The following is a 24,050-nucleotide window of genomic DNA, read 5'->3' as shown; positions in this document are numbered from 1 at the left end:
GACATCAGTTAGATCGTCGTAAATCTATTTAGTTGAATGACAGGGGACACTTCCCTCATAAGGAAGGAAGTGTAATGGGGCAGTCTATGGGTGAGGATGGTTTTGTCTAAGTCTCAAATCACCAAATAGAGTGACAGAGTTTCTGGATGCAATCGATATCATTCCCTACCTAATGCTCGCTAGTCTCTTGTGTCATGAGTTTTTATCCCTTTTTCGTAATACATTCCCCCAAAATTCTATTGGACAGTCACTACACCCCACTATCTGTAACCTATCAAATTATACATTAAGTAATGCATTTGTCATTCTACGATAATTTACATTCTTCTAATTGGTCTTCATAATTGATGTCTTTTGTAGGTGGCATATCCGGGGTTACTTCATTTTCTGGCACGTTCTTCGGGTCAAGAGTTCTCTTTTCCGTGGTTCAGTATCCTTGAAAGTGTCCATATTTGTTGCAAAGCGTGCAACTTTATCCTAAAGCAACTAGCATGCGGATGAGAGTATACCAGTCAATGATACAATAAGCGAAGAAAAAGAACAATGATGGGTCATGGCCTTTTGCAAATCAGCACACTGGAGAAACAGAAAAATATGCTTTAATATGAGAGCTACACAGCTAGTTTTCGACTCCCGCTAACTTAAGGCTTATGGATTCTAATAAAATGCAATTATCGTATGTATTAATATATTCATTTAGTCATAATTCAAGCAATTATTCCTTACAGTCGACATTAGTTTATGCATGTGAAAAAATTCTCCACGTTTAAAATACGTTTCAATTAATAATATTAGCGTTGTTAATATAAGCATTTCACATCTAAAATAGGTAATGTTTAAACTACGCTCTCTCAGTCCCTCCTCTGATGACGCTCGTCATCACACAATCTTTCTCTTTGATTTTAATTTTTCACCTTGCGCATAATACGCATTTCAACATTTTGCCCCTTATGTGAGCTTTCCCATATTTCATTGAACATTTTCTCTCTTTCACTTTCTTCATTTCTTCTGGTTCTTTTAGTCCAATTTCTTTTCACTTTGTCATTGATTTTATATGCCCCCCATAATCCTAATAGACAAATTAAAACAATTAATAGACCCATCATAATTTTTGCAAGTACCCCATTCCAAATGTTGGTAAACCAGCTTCCCACTCGGGCAATTCCTTTCCCAAATTTCTCCCAAACACCAGGTTCTTTCAAATCCTTCAAATCTGTACTATCTCTGGTAAGGTTAGTAAGCATGCTTCTAATTTTCTTACTGTTATCTGGTATGCTCATTTAGCATTTTGCAAACACCTCCACTCTTTGCTAAAAGAATGTCTAAAGCAAGCCGATTTTGAAGAGTCATAGCTCTTTCTGCAGCAAGTTCAGTATCCATCAGGAGTATAGCTCCTGTAAAATTTGTCAGCATGTTATCCACAATAGTAGACAACTTTTGAATTTTCATAGAATTTAAGATAACCCCCACTGATGGGATTATGGCTCCAAATATATCACCAATGACAGCCGCCACTGATTCTCGTTTTTGTCTAGGATGTTGTAATTCAGACGTTTTAGGTATTTGCTTCAAGTCATCAATCTGGTATATCTTTGGAAATACTATTCCCAAATAACATGTCCCACACCATCCCTTAGGGAGACGGTAATATGCATTCAGTCCACAAATATAATAGATTCCAGGGATTGCTGGATCTTGTCCATTTAACATAAAGGTCCATTTACTCTGAAACAAAAACACATGCCTACATTCACTCGTACCTACAAACAAAGGGGGTCATTCTGACCCTGGCGGCCGGTGACCGCCAGGGTCACCGACCACGGGAGCACCGCCAACAGGCTGGCGGTGCTCCCAAGGGCATTCTGACCGCGGCGGTTCAGCCGCGGCCAGAAAGGGTAAACCGGCGATCTCCCGCCGGTTTACCACTGCCCTACAGAATCCTCCATGGCGGCGGAGCGTGCTCCGCCGCCATGGGGATTCTGACACCCCCTACCGCCATCCTATTCCTGGCGGGTCTCCCGCCAGGAACAGGATGGCGGTAGGGGGTGCCGCGGGGCCCCTGGGGGCCCCACAAAGTATTTCAGTGTCTGCAATGCAGACACTGAAATACGCGACGGGTGCCACTGCACCCGTCGCACCCCTGCAACTCCGCCGGCTCCATTCGGAGCCGGCATCCTCGTTGCAGGGGCATTTCCGCTGGGCCGGCGGGCGCTCTTCTGGAGAGCGCCCGCCGGCCCAGCGGAAATGTAAGAATGGCCGCCGCGGTCTTTTGACCGCGGTGCGGTCATTTGTCGGCGGGACTTTGGCGGGCGGCCTCCGCCGCCCGCCAAAGTCGGAATCAGGCCCAAATTGTCTTGATCAGATTTTGTCTATGTGTAATGCATCTATAGCTAATTTGCCTTGTGTTTTGATTGCAGTGTAAGCATAATCATTTGCATAAGTACGTTTTTCTAGTCCTTTTTCTAACCTTTCTTTCAGTGCTTTGCGTCTATCATCTGTGTGATCTAAAAAGCTTTTCTCTACAGGAGATAATAAGCAAGTCAAATTATTGCGATGTGCATAAGCAGTTCCAAATGTAAGTGTTGGCTCAAAGAATCCTCTAACTATTTTGATATCATGCTCTTTAGCTAATTTATTTAGGAATTCAATCACAGGCACAAAAGAAAACACAACATCTAAGTTTGAATAAAAGTACTGCACATGCTCTTGATTATAGAATCTTGTTAATAGCAAACTGCAACTAATTCCATAAGTAAGAGGGAGGCTGTGATAAGTAACTCCCTCCTGCACAGATGAAGGGATTTTAGTACATACATAACAATCTTTCGCATCCATAGTTTCCACATACTCATTTAATAAGCGATAGAAGACATTAGTAGAAAGTTCCCCTTTTGCATTAGTTCCCTCACGCATATGTCTTGCGTCTTGTTCAAATCTCTCCCACGGTGATAGTTTAGTAGTGGTAGTTTCAGGTTTCAAAGTTGCATTAATAGTTTCTTTCTCTCTCCATGGCATTCCCACAATCACTCCCACAATCATTACTGCACATACAACACCTATTATAAGACCTAACCAACCACACACCTTACTTCCTTTGCTACTGTAAGCCATGTTTGTATAGAATCAGAATAGCAGTTCAACAATCAACTTGAGGAAAAAAAATAAAAAGGAGAAAAAAAATAATTCTTTGCGTATATTACAGCGTCTTCACTCACTCCAGGACCCTTTTTCGTCAATTCCAGTTAGAAGTTTGTCGTAATCAGGTTTCTTTAAAGTCAAATCCGGTTTTAGTGTCACTTCCAGTAGTTTCTAAAGTCTTTTTTTTTTCAGCTTTCACAAATTCAATTTCAGTCGAGTTCTTCCCTTTGAATATCTTCAGGTACCGCAATATTGGCCTGGCATTTCTCGATCAAAACAGAATGCTAAGAATTCTTGTTGCCATTCAGAGGTTGTAGCATATGCCCATTCAGGACCTGTATATCTTCTGTTTGCTATTCTTTTTTTTTTTAGCCTTCGTTTACCTTGTTGCTCTCCTTCACTCAGATCATCTGCTTGTGAAGTATCACTTTCTTCTATTAGTGTGTCATTCGATACTTCTCTTATTTTAGGATGTGATTTGTCTGGCCAATTATCGCCTCTATGTGTCTTTGTTCGATGTTTTCCTTCAGGAAATTGGACAGCACCCTCCTCTTGTGATATGGTGTTTTCTCTTGACGGACCTGCAATTGGTTCAGGAGACTCTGAAACGTTTCGATTTGTATCTACAATTTCTCCTTCTCTTTCGTCTTCTGGTTCTATGCTGAGTTCGGACTCTAACCCGTACTCGTCTACTTCTGGGAGAACCTCTCCTTGACTTAGTTCTCCTGCTGCCTCGACTGAGATAGGCACTCTGTCACTTCTCTCGAACTCATTGACAGTTTGAGGAACGAGGCTGTTCTCAGTGGGTTCTCTAGTAGTCTCAGTTCCTTCTTGACTGATCTCTGACTCTGAGATTTCTCTTCCTGAAGTTGCTGTACCGGAAACTTCAAGTTCCTCTTCAACAGGACACGTTACCTTTTTTGTGTGACTGGCATGTATCCAGTTGGGAACCCCGGCACACTTCACAGCAGTGGTGGTTGTCAATATTACTTGATACGGCCCCTTCCAACGCGGCTCAAGACACGATTTTCTTACATGCTTCTTGACAACCACCCAATCTCCAGCTTGCAGAGAATGACCAGGTTCGCCAATTGGTGGCAACGCATTAGCTTCCACCTGGTGAGAGAAAGAGCGAATCACGTCAGCCAAACCTTTGCAGTAATCCAACACCATATCATCTGTAATATTTACTAGTGCATTTGCAGGTACCGCTGGTAATCTCATTGCTCTGCCCATGAGAATTTCATGGGGGGACAGTCCTGTTTTCTTATCTGGGGTGTTTCTCATAGACATCAGTACTAGAGGTAAAGCATCTGGCCATTTCATGTTTGTTGCAGCACACATTTTTGCTATTCTTGATTTTAAGGTACCATTCATCTGTTCAACTAGTCCTGATGCTTCAGGGCGATAGCTACAATGCAACTTTTGTTCAATGTTGAGTGCGGCACACAGAAGTTTAATCACCTCATTGTCGAAGTGTCTCCCCCTATCTGATTCTATAGAAACCGGAAACCCGAATCTTGATATCAGTTCTCTGAGTAGTAGTTTTGCAACTGTAAGACTGTCATTCCTACGTGTGGGATATGCCTCAATCCAATGACTGAAAACACACACAATCACCAACACGTACTTCAATCCTCCACAAACAGGCATTTCGATAAAATACATTTGCATTTTGTTGAATGGACCTCCAGCTCTCCCAATGTGGCTCAAAGTTACCACAGTTCCTTTTCCAGCATTCATCTGTTGACAGATGACGCACCTGTGGCAAGTGATTTCTGCGCATGTCTGAATTTTGGATTGAACCAATCAATCTTAAAGGATCTGATCATGGCGTCTCTTCCTAGATGGGCCTGCCCATTGTATAACCGGGCAAACTGTGAAAAAAGACTATTTGGCAGAACCAATTTTCCCTCTTCTGAAACCCATAGATCATCTGCCCTTTGTACACACTGCATTCTCTGCCAGGAACATTTTTCTTCCTTGCTAGCACGACCTTGTAATGTTTTCAGTTCATCTAAGGTATCAACCACTCGTAATGCTAGACTTAAACTCGTGTCGTTTTCAGGTTGTGGTAACAATTCCCACTGCTCTTTAAACAATATACAATTTAATGCACAAAATCTTGCGACCTGATCTGCATAACTGTTTCCCATGGACACAAAACCTTGTGATCTGGTATGAGCACTGCATTTCACCACAGCAATTTCAAGAGGTAACTGAATCGCATGTAACAAATCTCTTATTTGTTCGCCATTTTTCACAGGAGAACCAGAGGAGGTCATGAAACCCCTTTGTGACCAAAGTTGGCCAAAATCATGCACAATTCCAAATCCATATCTGCTGTCAATATAGATAGTGACTTTCAAATTTACAGCTGCGTGGCATGCTTTTGTAAGAGCTATTAATTCTGCCACCTGTGCAGAAAACACTTTCTCAAGCCAGGAGGCTTCGACAATGCCAGTTATGGTACATACTGCGTAACCGGTTCTCAATGTTCCTGCTGAATCTCTTAGACAGGACCCATCAACAAACATAATGCAATCGTTTTCTTTTAACTGGGTATCCTGTATGTCTGGGCGAGGTTTGGTACAGAGCTCAGTCACCTCAAGATAATCATGCTCAAATTCTTCCCCATCTTTGATTTCTGTATTTTCAGTGGGAAGTAAGGTTGCCGGGTTCAGCACAGTGCATCTCTTTAGTGTGACATTTGGTGACCCCAGTATAATCGTCTCATATCTAGTGAGTCGTGCATTTGTCATGTGTTGTGTCTTAGTTCGTGTCAACAGAATTTCAACTGAATGTGGAACCATTACTGTCAGAGGGTATCCCATGACTATGCCTTCACATTGTGAAAGGCTTTGACCAACTGCTGCAACTGCCCGCAAACAACCCGGTAAGGCTGCTGCGACAGGGTCCAAGGTAGCTGAAAAATATGCTACAGGGCGATTTGCATCTCCGTGGACCTGTGTTAAAACAGACAAAGAACAAGCATCACGTTCATGACAGAACAACAGAAAAGGTTTTTCATAATCAGGCATTCCTAATGCTGGTGCCCTGCACATGCATTCCTTCAATTCTAGAAATGATTCAAGCTCCTCTTTTGTCAAAGTTATTGCGTATGGCTCGTCCTTGACTTCTTTTCCTGTCAATTTTATTAAAGGTTTTGAGATGATCGAGAAGTTGGGTATCCACTGGCGACAGTAGCCCACCATTCCCAAAAACATCCTGACGTCTCTTTTTGTTATTGGGGGATTCATCTGCAAAACAGCTGTTATTCTTTCCTTTGATATTCTTCGGGACCCTTTCTCAATCAAATGTCCCAAGTATTTCACTTCTTTTTGACAGTATTGCAACTTTCTGGGTGACACCTTGTGTCCATTCTTTCCCAGATGATTCAACAATGCAATGGTATCATATTTACAACTGTCTCTGGTTTTGGATGCAATCAGCAAATCATCAATGTATTGCACAAGAGTCGAATTAAAAGGCAACACGAGAGGTTCTAAGTCCTTCTTCAATATCTGATTGAAGATGGATGGTGACTCAGAAATACCCTGAGGAATTCTGCACCAACTGTACACCTTATCCAGGAATTTGAAACTGAACAAAAATCGTCTGTCTTCATGAAGAGGTATCGAGAAGAATGCTTGTGATAGGTCTACCACAGTAAACCATTCAGCATCACAAGGAACCTGGAACATTATTACTGCTGGGTTAGGTACCACAGGGCAGCATTTTATCACAATTTCGTTTATTTTTCTCAAATCCTGCACAATTCGAACTTTCCCACAGGGCTTCTTCAAACCCATAATGGGAGAGTTGCACAAAACTTCTTTCAGGACTCCCTGTCTGAGAAAATCTGCAATTATTTGTGACACCTCAATGAGGACATCCTGGGTCATGTGGTATTGCGGTACTTGTGGGAACACTGCATTCGGCTTTATCTGAACCTTGACCGGTTCTACTCCTTTTATCAACCCTACTTCTTTCCCAGTCAAATCCCACACTTTCTCTGTTACGGTCCCTTGTAAATCAACAGGTAGGTCGATCAAAGTATGCATTGGGAATAAAGTAATCAAAGGGTAGTCTTCATTTGTCTCTCCTCCTTCCTCTATGAATTGACTCTCATCTCCCTCATCGTCGCTGTTTGTTTGTACTTCTATTCCATCGTTGGAACAGGTAATCGAACATTTTGTCTTACATAGTAAGTCCCTTCCTAGTAAGGATACTGGGCTTGAATCGCATACAACAAATCTATGCAGGCCTTGGAAATTACCAATTTCAACCTGCACCGGATCAGTAATCGGATTAGTCAGGTACTGGTTTGCCACACCAACCACTCGTATAGTACGCCCTGAGAGAGGTAATCTCGGGACTTCTGCACTTTGAACTGTAGAGCGTGTAGCTCCTGTGTCGACCAAAAATGAAACCTTATAGCCCATTACTTTTCCCTCTACATATGGGCCTCTCTGATCCACCTCTAAAGATGCTGCAAGCCTGCACTCTTCACTGTCTGAGCTGTCATCTGACCAATCCTCATTCATGCCACTTTCACCTCGTAATGGGAATTGTTGCACAGTGTTATTATGATTGGTTACCTGGCCTGTGACCTGCTGAGGAAGCATCACCTGTTGCTGTCCCATCGGAGCCATGGGTAATTGCATTTGCTGTCTAGGCACCATAGGAATCTGCTGCTGCACTTGTTGCATTGATACTGACTGAAAACGCGGCATTTGCATCTGCTGCATGGGCTGTACCCCTGGCATTTGTACCAAATTATTCTGAAAATTCGGGTTTTGATGTCTCCCTTTTGGACCTCGTGGATTTTGTAATGTACCGACATTAATGCTTTGCTGAACTGCACCATCCTGCACCATATTCGGACAATCCCGTTTCCAATGCCCCACGCCCCCGCACGCATCACATGGTGACATCTTTTTCATTCCTTGACCGTCGTTTTGAATAACAACATTATTCATGTCCGAACCACGGTTCACAAACCATCGACCTCTGCCTCTCGGCTGTGCCTGAAACACACCATTCATTTGCGGTTGTTGCTGTATCATTTGCTGAACTCCATTTCCCTGTATTCCAGCTTGTGCAGCCCTTATCTGCATCACCATCACTTTCTCCTTCAACTTTTTCTGCTTCAACTCAATCTCATCACTACAGTATTTCGCATACTGCAACACTTCATCAATTGGTTTAGCTTGCCAACAAATCAAATGATTCTTAATCATCTGGCTGACCTCCGGTCTTAGCCCTTCAATGAATCTAAACACAAGGTGATTCATGTCCTTCGGTTCGATAGTCTCAGTACCACTGTAATGTTTGAACGCTTTTAATAATCTCTCGTAGTACGCATGTATTGACTCCTTAACCTCTTGAGAGTTCCAGTCGATTTTCTGCCAATCGGTCACCTTCGGCGACACCTTTTGTTTCAAGAACTCAATTACTTTATGATAATATTTCATCACCTCTTCTGAAGGTGCTCCAGTCACTTATCTCTTGCCGGCTCCTTTGTGGGCCAATCTACCCCTCTCTTACACTCGAGCCACAAATCCGGCGGAACAATAATCTCAAACAAAGTCTTCAAGTCTTCCCAGAGACACTTTGCAAGCTTCACGAACCTGTCCGTCTGTTGATACCACTCGATCGGCTTCTCTCTTAGCCTAGGATAATCATTCGTAAAGGATAAAATGTCTCCTCTAGTCCATGGCACATGCACTAAAACACCACCAGCTGTCTCTCTCATAGGTAAGATTTTTACTGAATCTAGATTAGGTGTGGTCCTAACTTCATTGGACCCTGGACTATCTCCCTTTCCCTTATCTCTTTTCTTTGCCCATCGGCCTTCCCATTTCTCCAATGCACCCCAAATCTGTGCACTTTGCAACAGTTCTCTCAGGTGTGCCTTCATGCCTGCAGATCTCATGTGTTCAAAATCTTTGGAGTCAAAATCTAATCTGTAACTTCTTTCCAAATGTTTAGTATTTCCGATATCGATGTTGTATTTATCTGCCAGATTCGCTAATCTCTGATGTACTTTGCCTACCTCTTTAGTAATTTTGGGACATAAGTATCTCTATTCTGCCTCAGTGTATGATTCCAACCTATTTACTCCCATTGTTCCTTCCACTAACTCTGCAGCTTCTGTCCCTAATCGTACAATATTCAAGTATTCGTCTTGTTTTTCTTTTTCAGGTTCAAGTGTGGTTACTGTAGTCTTTTGTGAGGTACAAGTTTTCTCTAACCATTCGTTTAACTGTTGTATTGTAAAACTCTGCAGGGAAATGTTCCCTGCATGTATCATTGGAGAGAGTGAAGTATTTGTACTCATGGTTTGGGGAGTTAAAACTCCCAACCCTGCTTGACGCATTGCTTCGAGAGGTGCCCCTACTGGACTAAGGTCCTTCAAGGGTCTTAGTGACTCATTAACTTGCTCTCCCGGGGCCATTATCTGTGGAGTTCTCATAGGCCATCCTCTTATCGCTTCCTGAGTCATAACTCCCTGATCACACGTCCCTGTTTTATCTTGCGCATATAATGGCACTGGGGGACCAACAGTAATAGGTAACGATATAGCGGCAGGTGTCTGACCTGAACTCAGACTTCTTGGAGCTGCAACACCATAAGTCTGCTCCAGTGTACCCGGTACAGGTACTAACGGTGGTCCTGCTACAGGGTTATACCCAGGTATCAGCTGTGGCGGTTGAGACACTAGCTTTGGGGTCGATTCAATCTGTATTAAATTGGCTTTGTGTATATTGGGTCTGGCGGCACTATCAAGTTTGTAGTAGTCTCAAGCACTGGAACATCAGGGTAAATTCTTTTTATCTGCGGTGGAGGTTGCAACTGTATCGGCAAGTCTGGTGCAGTGGGTACACTGACACCATTCTGTATCAAAGCTGTATCGCTAGTCTGTACCGTATCAGTAACTCCCTTCTCCTGCGTCTGGTTCCCAGGATCCAACCTAGTGCTTGGAGCGCTGTCGCTCACCGCATACGGTGGCGAACGATCATGTAACAATCTATCCATAAATTCCTCATCATCTGAATCATCTTCCTCTTCCCAGGACCTCTTATTTTCTTTAGTTTTGCCAGAATCTTTGTCGGTTTTACAAGAGGCTTTCTTTCCTTGTGTCTCTTCTCCCTGGGTTATTGCCGGAAATAACTTCAACCCATCTACGATTCCCCTTCTCCACATTTTGTTCTCGTTGTCCCACCTAGCTTCTGCATATGATTTTTCTGCCCTTCTCAGCCTTCTCTGAAATCTTTCTTGTCTGTGTCTGAGAGCCATTAAGTCCCAAATCGCTAAAGCCTCATATTGTGCCGGTCTCGGAGGTGGCTTCTGTGTACTTAACATCCACCTCAGGTTTTCTAATACCTTTGGATTAAACGTCCCATGCTCTGGAAACGCTAAACACCCTTCTTTTTCCGTTAATTTGCGCCACTGTTTCATCCATAAACAAGGTGTGACACCTTTTTCTTCCATCACTATGTAAGCCGGAGTACCCTCAGGTGGTGTAGGTTCACCATCAGTTGCTACAATATACACATCTCCTTTTAGAGCGCTTTTGAATGCCTTGACAAAATTCATTTTTGCAATTCTTTATTTCGTATTTAATCAGAAATGGCTTAGTTCCCAGGAAACTCTTCACCTGCCCTTTCTCAACCTATTGCCTCTCACGGACGGCAGCCAATCCGTGCGCGACCCCTCTCGGCATCTGACCTATCTCAGCGCGGCACTACTGACGTCACACTCACACACACTGCAGCTGACAAAGTCTTGCGGCTCGTCCACTCTTCACTGACCCCTACAATTCATACAAACTAATGCGAATTATTGCGAGCACCTTAAAATGACAACACAAATCTGTCGGTTTACTACAGGGAGGGTAACACATTCGCTTCAGAACTTTACAGAGATTTCACTTGAAGCCTCGGCCGCTACTCTCTCCTTCTCAGTTCCCACATACGCAAGCAGAATTCGACCTGCAAATCCTACTCTCAACTTGTCAATGACTCCTTCTAGTGCACTTTAGAATTTGTCAAATCTCCATTGAAGGTTTCATACATACATCATAACTCAAACTCGACTTGTCAACCACGCCTGATTGCCCTATTAAACCGCAAAAATTACAACATAACCACATTTATCATCATACTCCGGAGTCTTAGACCTCAACAGGTCCGTACATGATAGTCAACCACGTGGATAATTTTGAGCAACAAGCGCTACATTCACATGAAGTATGCCAACTTCCCTACTCTCATACTGTGGAGTACACCTACTCCTGCTAAACAACACTCAATTTGGCCTAAATACACACAAAATGTTCACACCACCTGCAAGATGCATAAGCTTAAGTAAGCGCAAAGACCCTAACCACACATACTATGGCGCCGAGAACATTCCCAACTCATTTAGGCAGGCTCCAAAATCCCAGGAAAGCCATGGCAAACTTAGCAACCCATCATCTTTCCAAATTTCATTATCACAGAAAAACAAATTAAACAATGAAACTCTATCCTAGGGGCCCCAAGGGCCAAACCGTCGCTCTGCTACCAGAACTGTTAACACGTCCTTCTATGTAAATTTATACATATCTGGACTCGTTTTAGGCCGATGAATCTTTTGACCCAGTGGTGAGACACCGTAAGACGATATAACTGATCAATATATCAATCAATATATCAATAATATTGTCAACATATATCACCACAATATATTTCACTTTAGACATTAGTAAACCTTCGGCGCAACCATGACCTTTCAGTCATGAATAACCACACCTTACTGAAGTTTTGTGAATTTTATTCCCTATTGATTACAATCTAATAGCAACTGTATTAATCTCAAAACCAAGAAGCAAAAGAGCATAGTCACAATATGGTAATAATGCAAAGATCACAGACATAAGATAGTAATATGAAGATGAACAAATCTAGACGCCTAAAACCTCATATATGTTTAGTTCAGCATAGCACCACGTCAGTCATGTTAGTCACGTCAGTCAAGATGAAATGCCTCATCAAATCAAATCAAAATCAAATCAAATCAAATCAAATCATTAACATTTATAAAGCGCGCTACTCACCCGTGCGGGTCTCAAGGCGCTAGGGGGGAAAGGGGGGGTTATCGCTGCTCGAACAGCCAAGTCTTTAGGAGTCTCCGGAAAGCGGAGTGGTCCTGGGTGATCCTGAGGCTGGTGGGGAGGGAGTTCCAGGTCTTGGCCGCCAGGAAGGAGAAAGATCTCCCACCCGCCGTGGAGCGGCGGGTGCGAGGGACGGCAGCAAGTGCGAGGCCAGCGGAGCGGAGGGGGCGGGTGGGGACGTAGAAGCTGAGGCATCTGTTGAGGTATTCCGGTCCCTTGTTGTGGAGGGCTTTGTGTGCGTGGGTGAGAAGACGGAAGGTGATCCTTTTGCTGACTGGGAGCCAATGCAGGTGTCTCAGGTGTGCGGAGATGTGGCTGTTGCGGGGTACGTCGAGGATGAGGCGGGCCGAGGCGTTTTGGATGCGTTGCAGGCGGTTTTGGAGTTTGGCTGTGGTCCCGGCGTAGAGGGTGTTGCCGTAGTCCAGGCGGCTCGTGACGAGGGCGTGGGTCACGGTTTTTCTGGTGTCGGCGGGGATCCAGCGGAAGATCTTACGGAGCATGCGGAGAGTGAGGAAGCAGGCGGAGGACACGGCGTTGACTTGCTTGGTCATGGTGAGAAGAGGGTCCAAGATGAAGCCAAGGTTGCGGGCGTGGTCTGCGGGGGTCGGTGCGGTGCCGAGGGCCGTGGGCCACCAGGAGTCGTCCCAGGCGGACGGGGTGTTGCCGAGGATGAGGACTTCCGTTTTTTCAGAGTTCAGCTTTAGGCGGCTGAGCCTCATCCAATCTGCGACGTCCTTCATACCCTCTTGTAGGTTGGTCTTGGCGCTGGCGGGGTCCTTGGTGAGGGAGAGTACAAGTTGGGTGTCGTCGGCGTAGGAGGTGATGATGATGTCGTGCTTGCGTACGATGTCGGCGAGGGGGCTCATGTAGACATTGAAGAGTGTCGGGCTGAGCGATGAGCCTTGAGGTACGCCGCAGATGATCTTGGTGGGTTCTGAGCGAAACGGAGGGAGGTAAACTCTTTGGGAGCGGTTAGCGAGGAAGGAGGCGATCCAGTCCAGGGCCTGGCTTTGGATCCCGGTGGAGCGTAGGCGGGTGATTAGGGTGCGGTGACAGACGGTGTCAAAGGCAGCCGAGAGGTCGAGGAGAATGAGGGCGACTGTTTCACCGTTGTCCATCAGGGTTCTGATGTCGTCTGTGACTGAGATGAGGGCGGTTTCCGTGCTGTGGTTGGTTCGGAATCCGGTTTGTGAAGGGTCGAGCAGGTTGTTGTCTTCCAGGAAGGTGGTCAGCTGTTTGTTGATGGTCTTTTCTATTACCTTGGCTGGGAAAGGTAGAAGAGAGATGGGGCGGAAGTTTTTCAGGTCGCTTGGGTCAGCCGTAGGTTTCTTTAGTAGGGCGTTGACTTCAGCGTGCTTCCAGCATTCGGGGAAGGTAGCAGAAGAAAAAGAAGAGTTGATGACGGTCTGGAGGTGCGGGGCGATGATGTCGTCGGCTTTGTTAAAGATGAAGTGCGGGCAGGGGTCCGAAGGGGCGCCGGAGTGGATAGAGTTCATGATGGATTTGGTTTCTTCCGTGTTGATGTGGGTCCAGTTGTTGAGGGTGATGTCCGGGGAAGCGGGTTCAGTGGTGTATGGTTGGGTCTGGTGTCCGAAGCTGTCGTGGAGGTCGCTGATCTTGCGATGGAAGAAAGTGGCGAGGGATTCGCACAAATCCTGTGAGGGCGTGACGGCGTTGGCGCTGGCGCTGGGGTTGGAGAACTCTTTGACGATGCTGAAGAGTTCTCTGCTGTTGTGGCTGTTTTTGTCTAGTCTGTCGGTGAAAAAGTTCCTTTTGGCAGTGCGGATCAGGTGGTGGTGTTCGCGTGTAGCGTTCTTGAGGGCGGTCATGTTGTCAGCGGTGTGGTCCTTGCGCCAGGCCTTCTCAAGGGCACGACAAGTTTTCTTTGATTCTTTGAGGGTGTCAGAGAACCAGAGAGGTTTTTTGGTGTTGGTCTGTCGATGCGTGCGTTTGAGGGGAGCAAGGTTGTCAGCGCAGTTGGAGATCCAGTTTGTGAGGTTGAGAGCTGCGTCGTTGGGGTCGGTGGTGAGGGTGGGTTGGTTGGCGGCGAGAGCGGAGAAGAGTTGCTCTTCAGGGATCTTGTTCCACTGTCGATGAGGGATGGGTTGAGTGCGGAGGTGGGAGGTCTCGCGTCGGAATGTGAAGTGGACGCAGCTGTGGTCGGTCCAGTGTAGGGCAGAGGTGTGGCTGAAGAAGACGTGTTTGCTGGCGGAGAAGATAGGGTCGAGCGTGTGTCCGGCGATGTGGGTGGCGGTGTTCACCAGTTGTTTGAGGCCGAGGTTGGCGAGGTTGTCGAGCAGGGTGGTGGTGTTGGGGTCGTTGTTTTGTTCCAGATGGAAGTTGAGGTCGCCTAGGAGGATGTAGTCCGGTGAGGCGAGGGCGTGCGGGGAGATGAAGTCGGCGATGGCGTCGCTGAAAGAGGCGCGAGGTCCGGGAGGACGGTAGACGAGGGATCCTCTGAGGGTGGTCCTTGGGTCGGTGCGAATCTGAAAATGCAGGTGTTCAGCGGCGAGGGGGGGGTCTTCGGTGGAGGTGGTGACGCTGATGGAGTCTTTGAAGATGATGGCGACACCTCCTCCTACTTGGTTGGTGCGGTCTTTTCTGGAGATCTTGTAGCCTTCATCTAACCACAATTAGCATCAGCATGTTGGACTTCATGCAAAACAATTTAGAACATCAATTTAGAAAACATCTAACTAAGGTCTCTAATCAAAAATACACAGCAGTTGGTACCTAGAAAGAAAAGGCAAATAATTGAATTTCAATAGCAACAACATAATTTACCCTCCTCGGAATAGGTCAGCATACAGGATCAGTCTTCGTCTTCAGGACATCAGTTAGATCGTCGTAAATCTATTTAGTTGAATGACAGGGGACACTTCCCTCATAAGGAAGGAAGTGTAATGGGGCAGTCTATGGGTGAGGATGGTTTTGTCTAAGTCTCAAATCACCAAATAGAGTGACAGAGTTTCTGGATGCAATCGATATCATTCCCTACCTAATGCTCTCTAGTCTCTTGTGTCATGAGTTTTTATCCCTTTTTCGTAATACATTCCCCCAAAATTCTATTGGACAGTCACTACACCCCACTATCTGTAACCTATCAAATTATACATTAAGTAATGCATTTGTCATTCTACGATAATTTACATTCTTCTAATTGGTCTTCATAATTGACGTCTTTTGTAGGTGGCATATCTGGGGTTACTTCATTTTCTGGCACGTTCTTCGGGTCAAGAGTTCTCTTTTCAGTGGTTCAGTATCCTTGAAAGTGTCCATATTTGTTGCAAAGCGTGCAACTTTATCCTAAAGCAACTAGCATGCAGATCAGAGTATAACAGTCAATGATACAATAAGCGAAGAAAAAGAACAATGATGGGTCATGGCCTTTTGCAAGTCAGCACACTGGAGAAACAGAAAAATATGCTTTAATATGAGAGCTACACAGCTAGTTTTCGACTCACGCTAACTTAAGGCTTATGGATTCTAATAAAATGCAATTATTGTATGTATTAATATATTCATTTAGTCATAATTCAAGCAATTATTCCTTACAGTGGACATTAGTTTATGCATGTGAAAAAATTCTCCATGTTTAAAATACGTTTCAATGAATAATATTAGCGTTGTTAATATAAGCATTTCACATCTAAAATAGGTAATGTTTAAACTACGCTCTCTCACAAGCATAGACATCCATACAATACATTATGCACATACAAGCATCATGCGCTGCACAGTGCCACATACAGTCATAATGTAGGCCAAGAGTTGGTTCAGTGCACAGCAGAAGAACGTTTTGAGTGTGCCAGTAGGCACTACTCCAGTGACACAGGTACGAAAAGCCTGTTCACGCAACTGACTATAATTATGAAACAAAACGAAAATGCTGCCACTACTGCATGTGTGTCACATAAATCCTGCCATGGGCAGTCGAGATCTACCACTATGAGGGTAGTGCTTGGTGCACCCCTTCTGGTTTAACAAGATTGCATTACCATGAGAGAGCCTAAGTCATGACACACACATGGTCCATATGCTCGTTAATGATCCATGACTTATAATTACAGCAAAGACAGAAAACTTATGTTACAAATGAAAACATACATTTTGTTTTAAAGTATCTAGTATCACGTCTCAGCCTTTGAAGAGACTTAAAACAACAAATGGCTGGTATTTTTCTCTTTGAAATGTGACAACTCCAGATTGGTGGCACATTATAGAAATCACAAAAATGTAGTTCACATTTTTAAGCCGTGACCTTAATTACAAAGGAAACGCCGGGTTTAGAGACTCGCCACTTTTTTCATCCTCATACTCATGGGCGATAAATACAATGTGGTGGAAAAGAAGCAAAGATATTAGTGCACTTGACGTTTCTTTTGCAAGGTGTGAGTAGTTTGTCCAGCCCATTTTATAAAATCAACACGAGCAATGCAAATAGAATGCCTAGACTGGGTGAACAAGGCACGCATGGAAAAGAAAAACTTGAGAGCTCTGCCTTAAAATGGTGACAATATTTCTGCAAATGCATGCTACAGTCTCTTCTTTCCAATGTGTTTTATGAATGCTCTATTGGAATGTGTGCATTGTAATCTGGGAAAAAATTTAGTTTTATTTTAGTAAATCCAATGAGACCAACCAGGCACGAAGGTTCTGATTCGGCTGCCAAGCCCACGTACACCGTCTCTAATAGGAAGAAAACGTCGCTCTGATATCTACTGCTTCTGTCTGCTCAGGCAGGATGGAGGTGGATATTTTTTCGGTGGTGATGTAGTGCAGGACGATTCTTTTTGCAAACGGAAACTTTTCCCAAATTAAAAAAGAATATACAATAAGTTAAAATGCAGGATTTTAAAGGGGACATGGACACTTTTGGAATATTAGAGCTTGAGATCAGGTCATTCATAGATGGATCGTTGATGAACGTGCGAAAAAGGAGAAAATGAATGAGCTATGTTCAAGACAAGAGTATGATAGCTATGACATTCTTACGGCGAGATTGAGATGTGTTGGGCGGTTAGCTCAGTTGGTTAGAGCGTGGTGCTAATAACGCTAAGGTCGCGGGTTCGATCCCCGTACGGGCCATCTATTTTTTCTTTTTTCGTTTCATTTTTTGGATATACTAAATTGTTCCCGAAACAATACAAAACGTATTGCGTCAAGTGGCATTATTGACAAATAGTGAAGGTGTAAAAATCCTCGTGAATGGATTTTGAAGGGAGCTGCTCCATTCAGCCACCTGACTGCACCCAGATTCTCGTGAATGCTTGCATGAGAAACGCTGGAGGGAGCGCCCCGTGAGGTCTTGGATGAGGCGGAATTGTTGATTGCCATATAATAGTTCTGCACAGAGTCCAAGATGGCCCGGCAGCAACTTGTTAGTGTGACCCACTATTAATCAAGCAAGCATCCGAAATGCAATGGGTCTCGCGTTTGCTCGAGTTAGAGCTATTAGTGTTGTAAATTCCTAACTGGACTTTTGTTGCCACATAAATTGAAAATGGGAAGTAAAACAGTTGACATAAGCAAGCCGATTCAAAATGAGCGTGAAGGAGAGACACAAAAGGAAAAGAAAGTTTGCTTGCAGTCAAACAGATCAGCAAACGTGCAATTATCCGTGCAACAGGGTGGATGGCCAAGGTGGTAACAATGATAACAACAGATTTTTGAAAGGCAAGCCCATGAACGAGTGATAGTGATGGGTGTGTAGTGGGCATGGTTAAAAGCCCACAGATAGATTACAAGGGCCAGAGCACTTGCACACTCAACCTAACAATAGTGGTTAGGAAGAAATCTGAGCAGGTTCGCAGGGATAATGTTGCCCACTGGCCACTATTTTACTAGCCTGGTCAGTATTTTAATGTCAAAGTTGAAAAAAAAAGAGAAAATCAGAGAGATATTGTATTCATCTCCTTTGAAATATAAACTTGAAACAACAAGTGTAATGTGAAGCCACTATGAAAGAATGTTGCCGCCGGCTAAATTACTTCTTGGGCTATAACCATGAAACACATGGATTTTTTAGTTTGAGCTTAGATAGACAACTCCTATTAAATGTTTTGGGGACAATGAAGAAATAAATAAATTCATAAACCGCACATGAGAGCAAATGGGTAAACATCAGATCAAAGCAAAACTTGGAGGGAAATGCAAGAGGTAAAGGGGACAAAAGCAAAAACATAAAAAAGCAAATGAATAAACATGGAATCAAGAACAAAACATGACCGCAAATGCAAAACACGGGCAAACACAAAACATAATTTAGAGCAAAACCGAATCGTAAAATGGGAAGAATCACAAATATTTCATTATCAGGTGGAGATGTTTTTGAATGGAGACTCTGTTTGTATTTCACAATTAAAATTAGAGTATTTAACAAGCTTGTTCTTGTCTCTCACAAGGAAACTGCTGGTGCCTTTCAGTATGAAATTTTGTGGGTGAAAGAGACAGCAGAAAAACGATGAAACTTGAAGGAAAGTACCATCTTGCCTGGCATGTTACCCCCATATTTCACTGTATATATGTTGTTTTAGTGTATGTGTCACTGGGACCCTGCCAGCCAGGGCCCCAGTGCTCATAAGTGTGCCCAGTATGTGTTCCCGGTGTGATGACTAACTGTCTCAAAGAGGCTCTGCTAACCAGAACCTCAGTGGTTATGCTCTCTCTGCTTTCCAAATTGTCACTAACAGGCTAGTGACCAATTTCACCAATTCACATTGGCATACTGGAACACCCTTATAATTCCCTAGTATATGGTACTGAGGTACCCAGGGTATTGGGGTTCCAGGAGATCCCTATGGACTGCAGCATTTCTTTTGCCACCCATAGGGAGCTCTGACAATTCTTACACAGGCCTGCCACTGCAGCCTGAGTGAAATAATGTCCACGTTATTTCACAGCCATTTACCACTGCACTTAAGTAACTTATAAGTCACCTATACTTGTAACCTTCACCTGGTGAAGGTTGGGTGCTAAATTACTTAGTGTGTGGGCACCCTGGCACTAGCCAAGGTAACCCCACATCGTTCAGGGCAAATTCCCCGGACTTTGTGAGTGCGGGGACACCATTACTCGCGTGCACTATACATAGGTCACTACCTATGTATAGCGTCACAATGGTAACTCCGAACATGGCCATGTAACATGTCTAAGATCATGGAATTGTCACACCAATGCCATTCTGGCACTGGGGAGACAATTCCATGATCCCCAGAGTCGCTAGCACAGACCCGGGTACTGCCAAACTACCTTTCCCGGGGTTTCACTGCAGCTGCTGCTGCTGGCAACCCCTCAGACAGTTTTCTACCCTCCTGGGGTCCAGCCAGGCTTGGCCCAGGAAGGCAGAACAAAGGACTTCCTCAGAGAGAGGGTGTTACACCCTTTCCCTTTAGAAAAAGGTGTCAGGGCTGGGGAGGAGTAGCCTCCCCCAGCCTCTGGAAATGCTTTGATGGGCACAGATGGTGCCCATCTCTGCATAAGCCAGTCTACACCGGTTCAGGGATCCCCCAGCCCCGCTCTGGCGCAAAACTGGACAAAGGAAAGGGGAGTGACCACTCCCCTGACCTGCACCTCCCACGGGAGGTGCCCAGAGCCCCTCCAGTGTGCTACAGACCTCTGCCATCTTGGAAACAGAGGTGCTGCTGGCACACTGGACTGGTCTGAGTGGCCAGTGCCAGCAGGTCAGAGACTCCTCCTGATAAGCTATTACCTGTGTTGCTAGCCTATCCTCCTTCCTAGGTAGCCAAACCTCCTTTTCTGGCTATTTAGGGTCTCTGCTTTGGGGAATTCTTTAGATAACGAATGCAAGAGCTCATCAGAGTTCCTCTGCATCTCTCTCTTCACCTTCTGCCAAAGGATCGACCGCTGACTGCTCAGGACGCCTGCAAAACCGCAACAAAGTAGCAAAGACGACTACTGCAACCTTGTATCGCTGATCCTGCCGCCTTCTCGACTGTTTTCCTGGTGGTGCATGCTCTGGGGGTAGCCTGCCTCCTCTCTGCACTAGGAGCTCTGAAGAAATCTCCCGTGGGTCGACGGAATCTTCCCCCTGCAACCGCAGGCAACAAAAGACTGCATCACCGGTCCTCTGGGTCCCCTCTCAGCACAACAATCGTGGTCCCTGGAACTCAGCAACTCTGTCCAAGTGACTCCCACAGTCCAGTGACTCTTCAGTCCACGTTTGGTGGAGGTAAGTCCTTGCCTCCCCACGCTAGACTGCATTGCTGGGTACCGCGTGATTTGCAGCTGCTCCGGCTCCTGTGCACTCTTCCAGGATTTCCTTCGTGCACAGCCAAGCATGGGTCCCTGACACTCTAACCTGCAGTGCACAACCTCCTGAGTTGACCTCCGGCGTCGTGGAATTCCCTTTTGTGTCTTCGAGTGAGCTCCGGTTCACTCCTCTTTGTAGTGCCTGTTCCGGCACTTCTGCGGGTGCTGCCTGCTTCTGTGAGGGCTCCCTGACCTGCTGGGCGCCCCCTCTGTCTCATCATCAAAGTGGCGACATCCTGGTCCCTCCTGGGCCACAGCAGCATCCAAAAACCCTAACCACGACCCTTGCAGCTAGCAAGGCTTGTTTCCGGTCTTTCTGCGTGGGAATACTCTGCAAGCTTCTTCACAACGTGGGACATCCATCCTCCAAAGGGGACGTTTCTAGCCCTCTCCGTTCTTGCAGAATCTACAGCTTCTACCATCGAGTGGCAGCTTCTTTGCACCCTCAGCTGGCATTTCCTGGGCATCTGCCCAATCCCGACTTTGTCGCGACTCTTGGACTTGGTCCCCTTGTCCACAGGTACTCTCGTCCAGAAATCCACTTTGGTTGAATTGCTGGTGTTGGTCTTCCTTGCAGAATTCCCCTATCACGACTTCTGTGCCCTCTGGGGAATATAGGTGCATTTTACACCTACTTTTCAGGGTCTTGGGGTGGGCTATTTTTCTAACCCTCACTGTTTTCTTACAGTCCCAGCGACTCTCTACAAGCTCACATAGGTTTGGGGTCCATTCGTCGTTCGCATTCCACTTTTGGAGTATATGGTTTGTGTTGCCCCTATACCTATGTGCTCCTATTGCAATCTACTGTAACTTTACATTGCTTGCATTACTTCCTTTTGCTATTACTGCATATTTTTGGTATTGTGTACATATATCTTGTGTATATTTGGCATCCTCATACTGAGGGTACTCACTGAGATACTTTTGGCATATTGTCATAAAAATAAAGTGCCTTTATTTTTAGTATATCTGTGTATTGTGTTTTCTTATGATATTGTGCATATTACACCAGTGGTATAGTAGGAGTTTTGCATGACTCCTAGTTTGGCCTAAGCTGCTCTGTTATAGCTACCTTATATCAGCCTAAGCTGCTAGAAACACCTCTTCTACACTAATAAGGGATAACTGGACCTGGTACAGAGTGTAAGTACCCCTTGGTACCCACTACAAGCCAGGCCAGCCTCCTACAAAACTCCATTGCTTTCTTGTATGCACTAGTAATGGCAATATGTTTCCAGGTCTGAGCTTTCATTTCACAACCTAATGTGTTTTGGGAGTTGTAGTTTTGATTTGCTTCAGCTGAACAATTTTAACTAACAAACCTGACAGGTACATTTTATCCCAGAAAATCCATGGACTTGACACCAGGTATAATGAAGATTAGTCCTGGGCAGAACTCACGGAGTTTCAGTCCACAGTACTCCCCCGAGTTACACAGTCAGAATCCGCTGAGTTCTGTGCGCGGGCAGAATCAGGCACGTTGTGCTGCTGGTGCTGATTTTGAGCACCGAAAGCCTCTTCCGCACTGTAAATGAGCACAGACTGCACCACATGGTGCTGCTTCTTTCTGCTGCTCAAGATTTTATGCTCAAGGAGCAGCTTTCTTAATGAGAATGGTCGCAAAATTCTATGTCAGGACCTGAGGCTCTGATTATGCTATCTCTCTCTTTAATGACCCAAACAGCAGCCAATCAAAATACCTTAAATGAAAAAACTACACATCCCATGATGCTTATCACTTAGTAACATGGTCCAATCACCAACATCTACCTTAGTCCATAAATGTCTTGACCCACAATGTCACTTCCTCTTTCTTTGCTGCTCCGCAGCAGATAAGTACACATATTTCCTTTTCTAAATGTCCTTTTCATGTATGTTCATGGCATTGTATTGTATTAATCTGCATTAGCTGCGTGATTTTGCGCGCTTTGTATAACATTTGAAGCGCGCCTCGCGCTGAGTTTTTTCGGCGTTTTGCCGATTTATTTGCCCTTTTTTCCTTTGGTGGAGCGGGAGCGGACTACGTGTTGGTCACATAGTCCTCTTTCTATCTTTACTCATCGTGCCCTCGCGCGTCGGAGACGAGCCAATTCTCAGTTTTTTCTTCCATCTGAGAGATCGGCTCGTTTTTCCTAACGCGCGCTGGCCAGCAACCCTGTTCTGTTCTGTTCCTCTTGCTCTCTGACACCCAGCTATAATAAAAATAGCGTGGGCTGTAAAATAAAAGAGGCTCCAGCCTAGAGTGCTTCACAGGCAGCTCCCTCCACACTCTAGATTGGGCTCTGTTATTGCCTTTGAGGATTTTTTGCACTCCCCTTACATTTTTGGACAGTGTTGGTCCTTTATATTATACTTTATTTTGTTAATTCTTTATTATGGCTCAGTGGAATGACCAAGAGGCAGAATATTACCCTACTGAGATAGGTAACCAACTGGAGGTTAACCTAGTGGAAGCCCTTGATACTAGGGTTCAACAATCTGTGAATGATGCCCTGGTGAGAGCCTTAGGACCTTTTTCAGGTCAACTTTTTGATTACACACGTTCCCAGGGTTGGATTCAAGGCCAACACTCGCAACCCAAAGGAACAAAAGTAAAATCTAAAGCAAAACATTTAGAACACTCACTTGCAGATTCTAGTGAGGTACACGCCGACGCTTTTGATAAACTGCGCAAGAAACGTGGAGGGGAGCACAACTATAGTTCCAAGAAGGATGCTTCTTTTTCCCCTTCCTCCTCAGATAAGGATTCTTCTTCCAATGACTCGGATGACTCAGATGCTCCGGGTCCCAGCAAAAAAGCAAAAAAGGTGGTTCCACCATGTCAAGTTTTGGATTTTGACCCTTTTGAAATTATGCATCCTAGAGCTGCCAATTGGGTTCCTTCTCCTGAGGTGGCCCAATATGTCCATTCTAATATTAGAAAAAATTTGGAAAAAGAGGTAAGTCTCGTCTTTGGGCGGAATGCCCCAGTCCAGATCTAGAAGGTAAGGTCTCTGATACCCCAGAAATTGATCCCACTATGGTTACATTCATGAGAAAGTTTGCAAAAGATCCTAAAAAGGGTTTGGATAGATCATGGCGTAATTGTCAAGGCAAACTGCTGGATTTGACTGGTCCTTTGACGAAAATTCTTGAGATGGCCTTTCTGGCTAAAGAGTCAGACTCTCCTGTGGACACGGATGTTCTGATTGGCTGAGCCCAGAGAGCTATTTGTCATCTTGGTAACACTAACTGCGCTATATCATCAAAAACCAGGAAATCCATACTGATGCTCATTGACCCTACGCTGTCTGATTTAGCTTCCTCTGAAGCTGGCCCTTCTGCCAATGGTCTACTTTTTGGGTCTTCCGTTATTAAAGAGCTGGCCAAGTTTTGTTCCACTTTTTCCTCCCTGGACAAGGCCCAGATGTCACTTAAGAAAGTGTTTAGACTGGGCCTTTTTGTCAGGGCCGGTGGTTATGGAGGACGCATGCCCGGCCGA

The 24,050-nt window shown here is 44.9% G+C and overlaps 1 protein-coding gene and 1 non-coding gene across 2 annotated transcripts; one reads left to right on the top strand and one right to left on the bottom strand.

Moving 5' to 3' along the window:
• Positions 1-2,347: 2,347 nt before the first annotated feature.
• Positions 2,348-22,630, bottom strand: LOC138267085 (uncharacterized). The gene is made up of 3 exons (XM_069215933.1): positions 22,627-22,630; positions 16,941-17,029; positions 2,348-4,254 (listed from the first exon to the last, which is right to left on the bottom strand). Exons 1-3 carry the CDS (start codon positions 22,628-22,630, stop codon positions 3,376-3,378), a joined length of 972 nt encoding a protein of 323 aa, XP_069072034.1. The 3' UTR covers positions 2,348-3,375.
• TRNAI-AAU (transfer RNA isoleucine (anticodon AAU)) lies at positions 17,313-17,386 on the top strand. Its single transcript has one exon. It is a non-coding gene; the product is annotated as a tRNA-Ile (tRNA).
• Positions 22,631-24,050: the final 1,420 nt, after the last annotated feature.

The sequence above is a fragment of the Pleurodeles waltl genome, chromosome 12 (genome assembly GCF_031143425.1).
Source record: "Pleurodeles waltl isolate 20211129_DDA chromosome 12, aPleWal1.hap1.20221129, whole genome shotgun sequence".
NCBI lineage: Eukaryota > Metazoa > Chordata > Amphibia > Caudata > Salamandridae > Pleurodeles > Pleurodeles waltl.
Note: the sequence above shows the minus strand (reverse complement) of the source record. Positions and strands in the feature narration are given on the sequence as shown.

Coding starts and splice junctions, on each gene's coding strand:
- LOC138267085 (XM_069215933.1), bottom strand. Junction 4,255..16,940: donor AATCAGAACCTTCGTGCCTG/GTTGGTCTCATT, acceptor TTCTCTCACCAG/GTGGAAGCTAATGCGTTGCC.